The sequence below is a fragment of the Amphiprion ocellaris genome, chromosome 23 (assembly GCF_022539595.1).
Source record: "Amphiprion ocellaris isolate individual 3 ecotype Okinawa chromosome 23, ASM2253959v1, whole genome shotgun sequence".
In the NCBI taxonomy this organism is placed as follows: domain Eukaryota; kingdom Metazoa; phylum Chordata; class Actinopteri; family Pomacentridae; genus Amphiprion; species Amphiprion ocellaris.
This window is the reverse complement of record NC_072788.1, coordinates 20,252,707-20,265,817: the sequence shown is the minus strand read 5'-3', so window position 1 is coordinate 20,265,817 and position 13,111 is coordinate 20,252,707. Positions and strand designations below refer to the sequence as shown.

The window sequence follows — 13,111 nt, the reverse complement described above, 5'->3', positions numbered from 1 at the left end:
TTCAGACTGATGGAGCTGTTTTTGAACTTTCTGGATGAGATCTAATCTCACTGGCAACTGAGGAAACAAGCCCCCCACCAATCCACACTCTTTTTAAAACAAAGATTGCTCACAGCCTAAACAACCAGTAAATGTGAGGATGTTTTTAGCTGCTATTTTTAACTGTGACATAATTTCTCCTTCCCCTTCCAGTCCTCTGTGTTTTGTATATTCTGGTTCATATTGTAACTGCTGGTCTGCTGTGTCTATGCTCTCTGTGTCTGAGTCTCAGACCCTCATGACAATTCTGATGCCATGGTTATCAGCAACATTGGTGTTGGCTACGCTCACATTTCTGACGCTACCACCAGGTGGAGCCAAGTGAAAGATTTTTGTAATTGTGCTCACAGGGGTTTTATTGACACAACCACCACAAGGTGGCCAGTTGAGACTATATATTCCATGCATGAAGACATGCAAAACTTAAAATCTAAGTTACCACCTCACAGGGAACTGGGCAAATTTACACAGAGGAACAAAAACACATTTGTATAATTGCTTGCCTTGCATTTAAACTTGATTAGTGTGTGATTAATGAGTCATAATGTGTCAAATGTTCATCAGAGACTCAGTAAAATAAATAACGTTACTGAACACTGTCTGCATCCCTCCATTACTTTCAGAAACACTGTGTTTTTCCTCCTGAACAAAGAGCCATGTGTCTCCTCAAGTGAAGGACTACTTCAAATAAACACTCCCACAGCTGGGTGAGATACATATGTCTTGGTCGTCACCCCTCTTGTCTATCCAAACAAACCTCGACTGTCCATTGGTGGACACGAGCAGTCCACAGGCAGCTTCCCCTCCGTGACCACAGCCTGTCAGACCAAAACAAGAATTAAAAGCAGACTCCATCTGTAGAGTGCGTGTCTCTGTTGGGTGGGAGGGTTCAGTGTGCTCCTGTTCATGTGAGAACCAGCTTATGAGGGAAAGAAAACATTTTTGCAAAGTGAGGTAATTTGTAGAGGGTCATTTGGAGTGAGCTGCATAGTGGTGCAGTGGTTAGTACTGTCGCCTCACAGCCAGAAGATCCTAAGGAGGATTAAGCGGTGCATAGATGATGGATGGATGGATGGATGGATGGATGGATGGATGGATGGATGGATGGATGGATGGATGGATGGATGGATGGGTCATTTGGAGTCTTACTTTTGCAGCTCTGACCATCATTCCTAATGTCTGTAATAAAAGACATAAGCTATACTTAAGAATCACTTTACGAAGAAAACCACTATTTACAAAAGGATCCACTAAATTATTATATTATTATAAAATTTTATTTTAAAAAGACACACAAAAACACTGTAGATGAACTACAGTGGAAAAAACAATCCCCAAAGTACAACACCGATGCGACACAAATGAGGAAAAAAAAAGAGTTGTAGTTGCAGGAAGACAACTTAAGGGTCATTCCAGCTCAAATTATCAGAGGTCTTATTGTGTGACTTTTTATTATAAACTATGGATTTTTAAAATACTTTCTGAGAATTTTAAAAAAAAACTTCCTGTCAAACCATATTTCTTAAGTATAATAAGTAAGGTGACAGTTCAATCTGTTGCTCCAGCCTAAAAAATGGTGTCCAAAAATAAAAAGATATGCCAATATAAAAAAAAAAAAAAAAGAAATCTTAGTTATTATTTGGACAACCACTTTGAATCTCTAGAGCTCTGTTCTACTTGGAACAGGCTATATTTCAGTTTTTGTGGTACAACTTGTCATACCTGCTCAATCAGTGATGATTTTTCATCTTTATGACAAAGTATGTCATGTTTTCAAGTGCTTCATATGCTTTATTTTGTATTATTGTAATATGTAACTGCATGTGGTCCAGAAAATGCCACCAGTTGACTTCTGCATCATAATTTTTTCTAATGTGTGCTCAAAGTTGGAGCTTTTCATATGTCAACTTACCCATGATCAGAGATTGTTGGATCTACTTGTCCAATATTGCAGATTTTGAATCAGTGCCACAATGAGTAATAACAGTGAAAATTCCAGGCTTTTATATTCAATAGTTCCTGAGAGACACAAAAAATATGCCAAAAGGTGGTTGACTGGCAGGTTTTTAAAAAATGTCTCATATAGTATTTGATATATCAAGCAAAAAATTTCATAGATACCATTGTAGACATCCATAGTTTTCTTCACAAGAAATCTGAGATAAACATGAGTAGAAACATATGTACTAAATATTAGGTAGGTGGATGATCAGTGTTTATGAAATGGGCTGGTCATCACTATACAGAGATATGTAAAATCCTCAGCTGAGCCTATTGCTGATGAGCACAACACCAGGTCTCCTGAAACACTGTCTTTAAAAGTTTCTCATACCGTCTCTGAACTGGGACATATTGGTTTCAGTATCACGAACAATGAGCTGCAACGCTGCCTGAAGTCAGACATTGTATTCTCATGTGTGATTGCTTTTCATAGTGAATGGTTTTCATTCTAGTGACGCTGTTTGTATGCCATTTGTTCGCAGCTCTCTCTTGTCAAACAGATCTTGAGCTTGATGAAATTTCCTTAATGAAAAAGCTTTACTAATCTACTTTAGATATACATATTAGTAACTGCAGAGAGCAGTGAAACAGAATAAAAACATTTATTATACAGGGAGTAGTGAATAAATGAACCTTCAGTCCTCCTGTGTGTGCTAGGTATTTGATGTGACAAAAGTGCATAAATGTTTAATTTCACTAATCATAATAAGAAAGAGTAAAGCGAAAAGAGACTGAAGATACTGAAAATATTTCGTGACTCAGGACATGGGTGTTTCCATCATTTGCATATTACTTTCTGGAAATATACTTCCATTCAAAAGTTTGGGGTCACTGAGAAATGTCCCTATTTTTTGAGAGAAAAGCATTTTTTTTTTCAATAAAGATACATGAAATTAATCAGAAATACAGTCTAGACATTGTTAATGTGGTAAATGACTATTCTAGGTAGAAACAGCTGATTTTTAATGGAATATCTCCATAGGGGTACAGAGGAACACTTCCAGTAACCATCACTCCTGTGTTCTAATGCTACATTGTGTTAGCTAATGGTGTTGAAAGGCTAATTGATGATTAGAAAACCCTTGTGCAATTATATTAGCTCATGAATAAAAGTGCGAGTTTTCATGGAAAATATGAAACTGCCTGGGTGATCCCAAACTTACAGTAGTGTATATGTTATATGCTACCCACAGTTAACGTCCTTATTTACTGTCTCAGAAATGATAACCTGAATCATGAACCATAACAAAGTGATATGTGAAGATATCAAGAGAATCACATTGTTATGATGAGAAAACAGTCTACAGAATTACATATTTTCTGTAAACAATAAAAAGAAGAACAAAATGAGTTGATCTTGAGATACCATCATACTAAAAATACAAATCACAAGAGAACCTTCAGCGGCAACTTTCAGTTTTTTGATCATGCAGGTCATATCTAGGGCTGTACAGCTTAGCTAACAATCAGAACCAAAAGAACTTAACGGGGTAGTTTGTGTGGGATGTGAGGTGATGTAGTGAGTGAAGGTCCTCACAGCACTATCAAGATTTAGATGTAAGAGTGTGAGTCATAAATTGTCCTTACAAGGGGACATAAAAAAAGACATGTTCTCATATCCCACTGGCAGGAGAGAACGAATGACTTCATGTTTTGGAAAGAAAGAAAAAACAGCAGTGAGCACATTCAGCTGCCTTAGAGTAGCAACCTGAGGTATTTTTAGGTGGAACCAGAAGCGCTGTAGAATAATTAATAAATACCCAGTAATATAGGATACTGTTGCACTTGTCATCAAACATCAGAGAGCCTTAAAAATACTGAGCTAAAGACAGCTATAAAAAATGTGTCATAAATGTGTATATGCTACACTGGAAAAAATGGGGTCAAAGATACATGTTAAAGAATGACTGATATTTATGTACAGTATTTATGTACATCCAGCAGCCCATGGAATATTTATACAGTGCAGTGAAAAAGTAAAATGTTGTGTCGATGTATTACCCCTCCTTTTTTTAAATGACGTTTGAAAATAATTTTGTAGCTTCTGACTGTACAAATAAATGGTGACTTGCATGTTGTGCTTAGAGTTGTATGTGTCCTAATTCTCATCTCTTTTAATGATGCAATAAAGCCAACATGACTGAAATCACTAAAATGTCTTTCTGCCTCGTTCTTTGTCACGTTGACATTTCAGTTCAACAGTTTTGGAAAGTGTAATTCAGTGTGCAGACTCTTTGTTCTTCCATGGAATATCTTGCCCTACATACAGTTTGATACACACACACACATTGGCCTGTGTAGTGTTCTGTCTCACTACACACTGTGCTGTCCATCATGTTCAGTGGTTTAATTAAATTTAAGGGTATGGTAGATAAGGCAACATGATGCTATTGCTGATTAATCTCTGTCAGTCACACTGCAGGCATTAGATGTTAATCTAGTGGCAAATCTCATGATTCCCCATCTGTAGACACTTCAGACTCTGTTTGACAGCTGTGTGCAACTCCAGTGGTTGTAGATGACCTCTGAGCTGACTCAGATGTGGCTGAGAGCTGTCTGACTGCTGCTCAGTCTGGTGAAGCAGGGTTTCATGCCCTTAGTGCTGCTCTCTTTTCTTCCTCCAGCAGTAAAAGCACACTCCTACCAGGAAAAATAAACCAGCGTCTGTGGCACATTTTAAGGACACAGTCTCAGCTATAATTCCAAACATGTGGGAGGAGACAGTTAAATCACCACAGAGGTGTCTGTTAACAGTGGTTTATGACACGCTTTTTTTTCTTTCTTTTTTTTTTTTATGGTGCACACTTTACTTTTTTCCTTTTCTTATTTTCAGTATTGTGACCAACCAATCAGGACAGCCTCAAATGTGTCTCTGAGTACCAGCTGGGCAGCATGTCGTCATGTCAAGGGGATGTGTCTTAAAGTGAACTGTGAAAGCAAAGGTAAATTTCAAAATAAACGAAAAGGCTCAAACACTCAGTGCCCATAAGAATTGTACAAGCACGTGGCATTCGGTCGAGACCTGGAAGAATGTGGCTTGAAGTCTGACTCTGAGGTCACAAGGCAACAGGGATGTTGCCAACATCTGACTCTGAACTCTGTTGTCACGCCTCCAGAAAAGCAGCTGCTCCACACATCTCCTCCCTCTATTCGACCGGCATCACAGTGGATGTTTACTCAGTCCGGTCATCTGGATAGCGCCGGACGCACAATTACGCACGACTATACAGTGAAAGGTAGACCGTTCAGGCAGGATCGCTTTATTCCGATGTATTTCGCAATACCAAATGGACATAGTCTTACTGTACTGCTGCTCATTGTGAATTAGGATTTTCATCTGTAAAGTTTGCAGAAAGTTATGAGTCGTACCGAACCAAGGGACGTGGTCGACGCGTAAACTTTTCTTCACCTCTCCGTTTACATCAACTGCGAATCCTCCATCAAAATGCAGATCGTGCTGTTCAGTGCCGTGTTCCTTTACCTCAGTGAATATGCCAGTACAGAGCCAAAAGCCAAGTGTCCAACACGGTGCGATGTGAGTACTTGTCCGAGCCCCAGCTGCCCCAGTGGCTACGTGCCAGACCGCTGTAACTGCTGCCTGGTTTGCGCTCAGGGAGAAGGAGAGCCGTGCGGCCGCAAGGACGACCTGCCGTGCGGTGACGGCCTGGAGTGCAAACACCCGGCGGGCAAGCGGCTCTCCAAGGGTTTCTGTCAGTGCAGATTTAGCCACGAAGTGTGCGGCAGCGACGGGAAGACGTACGGTAACGTGTGCCAGCTGAAGGCGACCAGCAGGAAGGCTCTGCAGCAGGGACTGCCAGGCGTCACGCAGAGCCAGAAGGGACCATGTGAGACAAGCGCAGGTACGATTCATTGTGATTTAATTTGGTTAGAAGGAACCAGTTGTCAGGGGTGGGCCAAGAATTCTTAGGACTCTAAGCGGAGGCATTTATTATACCCATCCCAGCAGTCTTCTTAATGTCCTTTAACTTTACTCTAGGTCATACGGAAAGACCACATTAGCAGCACCAAATCAGACATTTCTAAAAAAAAATATCAAAACAAACAACCAAAGATAAGACATAGGATTTTATGACCAAGTATGGCCTGATGACTGTGAATATTAAATTAGAGCAGAATTTAATATTCTCATTTCACATTTTTAATGGATGTCAGAATTCCATACAACACACAACCCTTATATAGAGCCCAACGATCAGCTGATATCACCAATTTCTCCAGAATTTTATTACAGAAATACCAAAAATTGGGCATGCTGAAGTTAATCATTAATTAACCTCTGCATGTTTTTGGACTAGTGTGATTGTTTGTCTGTATATGTGGACCTGCGATGGACTGGCGACCTGTCCAGGTGTCCCCGAGTCAGCTGGGATAGACTCCAGCCCCCCCGCGACCCTAGTGAGGATCAAGTGGTGTATAGATGATGGATGGATGTTTTTGGACTGCTGCACAGTGGCTTGGTGGTTAGCACTGTCACATTGCAGCTAGAAGATCCCTGGTTCACGTCCCCACCTTCCTGGGATCTTTCTGCATGGAGTTTGCTCGTTCTCCTTGTGCATGTGTGGGTTTTCTCCAGGTTCTCCGGCTTCTTCCCACTTTCCAAAAACATGCTGATGTTAATTATAATTGTAGGTGTGAGTGTGATTGTCTGTCTCTATGTGTAGCCCTGTGATAGATCCCTTGCAATCCTAATGAGGATTAAGCGGTGTAGAGATAATGGATGGATGGAAATACCAAAAATTTGTTGATTCAGAAAAAAAAGTCTACTTAGCAGAGAGCACTAACAAATGTATTTTCCTTATGTGAACCATCCTGCTCACATATCTAGGTCACAGTTCGTTAAGAATCAAATTTAAGGTGTCCTATTCAAAACAAGTGGTAGGGATGAGGGGATGAAGACCTAAAACAATTGTGCTGAGGTATTCCATTTGACTTTTAAACATTCATATCTATATCAACCTCAAACATCTGCTTAGCCTTCAGTATGCAATAACCTTCCAGTTCAGTTTTGTCACAATAACAACACATTCTGTTCACAAAAAAAAAAAAATCCAACTGGACAAAACAGTCTAGTTCAAAGTCCATGTGGTGATCTGCTGATGAAAAAAGGTTCAGATGGGCTAATAAATGAATTACGTGGCTAAACTGTTGCCTCTAATAGAAATCAACTTTGTCCCTTAATCTGGTGTTGCAAGCAATGTTTCCCACAGCATCATGTTGACTCATCCACAGAGTGCAGTCTGCCCCCTCCCCACCCACGCTGTCACACCCCCACACTGGGGTTTTTCTCAGCTGTCTCCACATTAATTGGAGCCAGATTAACAAGACTAATGCTTCACAGGGGCAGTAAACGCTGGTTAGATGGCAGATGCAGCTCTAACAGCCTGTTAAAGCTTGACCAGAAGTAATTATTTGGAACACTGGGAATTAACCACACTTCCAGTAAAACGGCTGTGATTCTGTCCTGCAGACAGACTCAGTAAAATCCCTCGACCCAAACACAGAGGTCATGTACTGTCTGGGACTCTGCCAGCTTTATAAAATGAACTTGACACAGTTTAAAGTAAAAATCTCTCGACAATACTGGATTTATTGGCATTAGTTTTCCTCCAGACATTCATCTTCTATTCAGCGCTCATTAACAAATGTTAGCGCAGAAACACACCAAACTATCACGATAAACAATACTATATCACCAGTTCAGCATGATAGCCAGATTTCCATGGAAATGCAAAGCAAATTTTAACCAAATATGCTTGAAATTGAAAAAGAAAATCACATTTCCATCCATTACTGTTATGTAAAGATTAGAATGGATAGATTTAATAAGATTAATTTGAGCTCATTTTCACTGTGACATTAAACTATTGCAAAAGAAAAGGACCAAATCAGAAGATGACATTACCAAAACTGCAGTCAGATATATCAAGACATTTCTTTTAATTATTGTGAGAAAGGTTGCAGTGACATAAAAACATGCCTGAGCACAACTTGCTTTTTTAAAATCTGAATTTAATCCATTAATTCAAGCAATGTTTGGAAATGTGGAGTATTATTAGCGCACAGAATGCTTAGACATGTGCATATACAAACCTCAAGGAGGAAGCTTGGAAAAATTCTCAGTATATATATGCCACCCATCAGCTTTTATTTGACTTAATAAGGCACCATCTGTCGTGGTTACTCAGGGAACTTGAGTGCAGACATTTAACATAAACAGGTCCAAAAATAGGTTAAAAAAAGATGATTACAAAGACAGGGATGCAAGTAACAATGTAAAAAAAAAAAGGAGACGGGAGTGTGGTCTAACCAGAAATGGAAACTAGGAGAGGGAGAAAAGGAACCAGGCTAAGCAAGTTCAAAGGGAAGGCTAGCAGGATAAGGGAAAACTGGCTGAAGCCTAATGGCAAACAGAGCTCACAAGACAGCCGGAACCAAGGAGCTTAGCAAGATATAAAAATTTTGGTTTGATCTCAAAAACAGGACCCGTACTATTACAAAGAATACAGTTAAATGCTACAGAATGGGAAATGAATCTAGCAGGATGTGTCCTGTCTGTAAAGTTAGAGGAAGCAAATGAAGGAATGATACTCAATTTGCAAAGTCAACCAGCAGAAACACAATCGCAGAGGGGCAGTGCTCCAGGTGCATGTGGAGAAGAGGAATCCAGCTGATTGTAGAAGTGAAGGCAGGCAGGCAATCAATCCAAAAGACCAATGGGATTGTGGCTAAAGACACATGGTATGGTCCGGAGGGATTCCAGTATGGCGTACAGGACAGAGCAGGAAAAGAATCAGGCATACAAAATCTCATGGCAACATTGCAGCTTGGTCTGGGCTGACTGGTTGTGCTGTGATCAACTGTTTGGTGCTGAGTGACAGTCAGAGCCTGTTTCTGTAGTGCTAGTTTGGATCAAGCCCTTGCATCTTTTAGGGAGCACAGACCTGATTAGAAGCAAATGATCCAGCTCCCTCCACAGGTGTTACACCCGTTGATTGAACCGCCACTTAATCACGCATGCATCCACAAACGCACACCCTATCAAGCCCACAGAGAGGAGAGGGGGATTGCCTGCCACGCAGAGGTGGTAGCAGGGGTTTGACACCATTCTCTTATCTAGCTTCCAGCTTTCCTTAAAACACCTGAGCTTTGAAGTCCAGAGTTGTATCTTTTCCATCTGGAGCCAAGACCTTTCAAATAAGAAGTGCTAGGTGTCGCCTTTCAGCTGCCCCACTACTTCAGACCAAAGTAAACACTAGTTTACTGGAAACACTGTTATCAATCAAAGGTTGTATGGCAGGCAAAGACGTACATACGCTATAAATTTTTATCAATGTAGCAGAAACTTCCTAAAAGACCCCCAGCATATTTTTTTGGTGACATGAATGCTGCAATTAAGACCTGGGTTGTTGGAAAAAAGACTGATAGTGCCTACATGAAGTATTCACACCTCTTAGATGTTTTCCCTGTTTGAGTCTTTAAACAAACATAACAGACTTCAATGTAATGCTATTTAATAAAAGACATAAAAATAAGTGATTGCATAAGTATTCACCCCCTTTAAAGTCACTCCCCTTATTCAACACAGGTGCAGCCAACAGGTGTTAGAAATCACACAGTCAGTGAAATCTAGGTCATCGACAGCACATCTCCCCTGTTCTAGCTTCCCTCCACTGGCTTCCTGTCCATTTTAGAATTGATTCTAAGATTTTATTGATTACTTTTAAAACTTGCAAGGGCCTTGCCCCTGGCTATATTTTAGACATGCTAACCCTGTACGTCCACTTGCACAGCCTTAGATCCTCAGGTGGATCCCTCCTAGTTGTTCCAAAGTCGAGGCTTAAATCCAAGGGTGACCAGGTCTTCTCCATCAGGGCCCCTCGGCTTTGGAACGACCTGCCTCAAGAGATAAGGCTCGTCGAATCAGTAGATTCTTTTAAATCACTTCTTACAACCCACTTAAATAGACTCGTCTTCCTGTAAAGTTCTTTTTATCACTATATTCTACCTCTCAAAGCACTTTGTAAATTTTCTTCTGAAAGGTGCTATACAAATAAAGTTATTATTATTATTATTATTATTATTATTATTATTATTATTATTATTATTATTATTATCTGAAAGGAGGGAATGTGTCGGAAGTAATTGTAGTATGTAAACATCTGTATTGGGAGGGTCCAGTCACTGGTGAAGTCAGGAGATGGACATAAAAAAATGTTTATATGTCGCGAAAAATTATTGGAAAGCACTTAAACCAATCAGAAATGGAGGGAAAATGGCATAAATCTACCTAGCGCAGGCCGACCTGAAAAAGTGAGTGACCATGCAAATACGAGAGTAGTAAGGTAGGTCACCAAGACACCTATGTTACAAGTTACAGAGTTCAGCAGCTGAAATAGGAGAGACTGTACATACAACAACTACTCACCAGGTTCTTTATGTCTTAAAGTTTTATGGGAGAGTGGCAAGTTTTTGGGGTCCAGCATCTTGGCATTGCGGTTTAGAATTTACAGTTTACTCCAGCAAAAACTGAAGAGCAAAAAAGGATTTTGCTAACCTCATAGATGTTAGGACATTGACACCAACAGCCAGTCTACTCTGACAGCGATGGAAAAAAAAGGCCTATAACCATCAAAAGCTGTCATGCTAATATGCTACTTAACGCTTTGATCTTTGTGTTTGGCAGACAGCAGTAAGATGGAGCCTCCCATCTTACAGGAGGAAAAGTATGTGGTCACAGCTCAGATACATTTTTATTGCTTTCTTAGACCAACATTTCAAACCCACTGGCAAAGAACCTTTCTTTTCCTTTGTGCTCCAATTTTTTTCCAGTCATGTGAATAATCTATAAGAAGCACCCAGCACCAGGAGTTAATTGGCAGCAAAGCACTTAAATAAACTTTACTCTGTCTGTGCTGCCGTGGGATTGCAAATATCCAGTCAATATGAAAACATACACCATTACCAAAATAATGATAACCACAAGGGTAACTGACACAACCTGTATCTTGTGGAACTATGCTTTGGTAGAATCTGTTGTTTTACGGTCTTTCCACACTTTGGTACACATTTCTCATTTTCTCAGATTATGCTCATGTCTGCATCTTCTTACTTATTGTTATTCTTGTGTTTCCATTCAAAACCAAATAAGGAGAAAAGATAAATTGCACATTAAACAATGATCTTCTTTCAAAACATGCTGTTTTACTTTCTCCATCTGTCCCACATTCTCTCCATCACACCATTGCACACACACATTTGACAGTCTGAAAGTTCCTGCTGTATACTGAACCCTTAAAAGAAGAGCATGACTGCTGCTGGAGGAAGTGTCTCATACAGATTTCAGCCAACACATGACCACAGGGTTCCAAAAAAAAAGGTAGACTATCCATTTTTAGGTTGATCTCAGATGACTGCTGAGTTCACTTTATTTCCACTTGAACTCCACTTCCAGTTATTTGAATGTTTCCTGAGACGCAGTTTGGTCCGTAAGTTTCTGGACAGTGTTCCTAAGTCTACCACAATGGATTTAAAATGAATCAGTCCAGATCCAGGGAAAGAAAGCCATTTCCAGACTTTAGGCAGTCTAGAACCTCAAATGGTTTGCATCCAAGTATTAAGTTAAGTTAAGCAACTGTTTCTTTTTTTTAAAGCAAACTCTCTGAAAACCTTACATAAGCAATAAGCAAAAAAAGTAAGGTTGTTGCAATCCAGCAATTTTGGATTACAACAACAACACAAAGTTTTTAAGAAAACTCTTTCCTCTAGTTTCAACATACACAACATTGTAATCTCCTTGAGTGTCACCATGGTTTACATTGTGCAAAAGAAGTTTACAGAAAAGATAATACATTTTTAATGTTTGTGTTGCAAACAGAACAAAAATCAAGTGTCAAAGTGCCAAAGACTGCTCCCCCATGTAGTATGAGATGCTTAGCTTGTTGATAACCAGCTGTCTCTATTTGTCCAAGCATAGTATAAGCTACCAGAATCATGCAGTGACACGTTAGTATGAATGGGTGTATGCAGGAACAAAGTGGCATATGACAGCAGAACCCAAATAACATTCCAATACTGCCCTTAGAATAGCAGTAACAGACCAAAAACCTACACTGACCCCCCATAATCAACACGAGTCACATTTTAAATTTTACTACTAGGTTGGCCATGCATGTCGCTAAATATGGCACGTCAGAGGGTTTTTCCATTTGAAGGTAATGATGCACTATAATATATTTAAAAAAAGAGGAAACCCTGCTGTTGTTGCTGGTAGAAAGTTAACTTCTTCTGTGCATGAGGATTTTCCTATGACAGTCACACCAGCCAGAAGAATGGTGTTTGAAACAGCACAAGCATGGAGTCCGAATCATTTCAATAAGTAGAGGAGCTGAGAGCAAAGATGGAATTTGTTTGAATCAATTTTTTCCATGAATTAAAAAATTGCATGGGTCAGAATCATTGGATTTAACCAGAAAAAAAAAATACTTTTGCTGTCAATAAAAGTACTTATTACAGTATACCATAATTTAAGCTGGTCAGAAAATTGGATTGAGTATTTTTTGTAGCAAACACGTGAATACATACAGAAAATCTTAATCTTAATCTTTCTACTTAGCAGTTAATAGTATACACACATTTAATACATTTTCAGCATTTATACCATCTCTTATGAGGACATTTATATTATTACACCTGTGTTTCTTCCCATTCATAGTTTATTTGTTTATATATTCTCTATTTGGTGGTGTACACAGGCGTTGTAGTTGTTGGCAAATACATTATTAAATACTTACATCGGATGACAACTACATTACAGAGGGCATAAAACATTTATTAAACATTTACACATGACCTAAATGCTAAATGGAAACTTACCATATAACATAAAGTACTGATGTAGGAGTTCACTACCTCTAAGAAAGACAGAGTTTTAAGTAATGTTGGTTTTCTAAGACAAGTTGTTTTGGTCAATTAATTTCTTCAAATTCACAATAATCTACATGGTGACAACACTGATTTACCACAGCAGATTTGGGAGTTGTAGGTCAAACAC

General features: G+C 39.4%; 1 protein-coding gene across 1 annotated transcript in view; it reads left to right on the top strand.

Annotated features, from left to right (window-relative positions):
* The first annotated feature begins 5,114 nt into the window (after positions 1-5,114).
* htra3b (HtrA serine peptidase 3b) overlaps positions 5,115-13,111 on the top strand; it is a 29,986-nt gene continuing 21,989 nt past the window's right edge. The window contains exon 1 of the mRNA XM_023263621.3: positions 5,115-5,900. Coding sequence (XP_023119389.2) covers positions 5,486-5,900 — 415 coding nt within the window. The 5' untranslated portion in view covers positions 5,115-5,485. The remainder of the gene's footprint in view (positions 5,901-13,111) is intronic.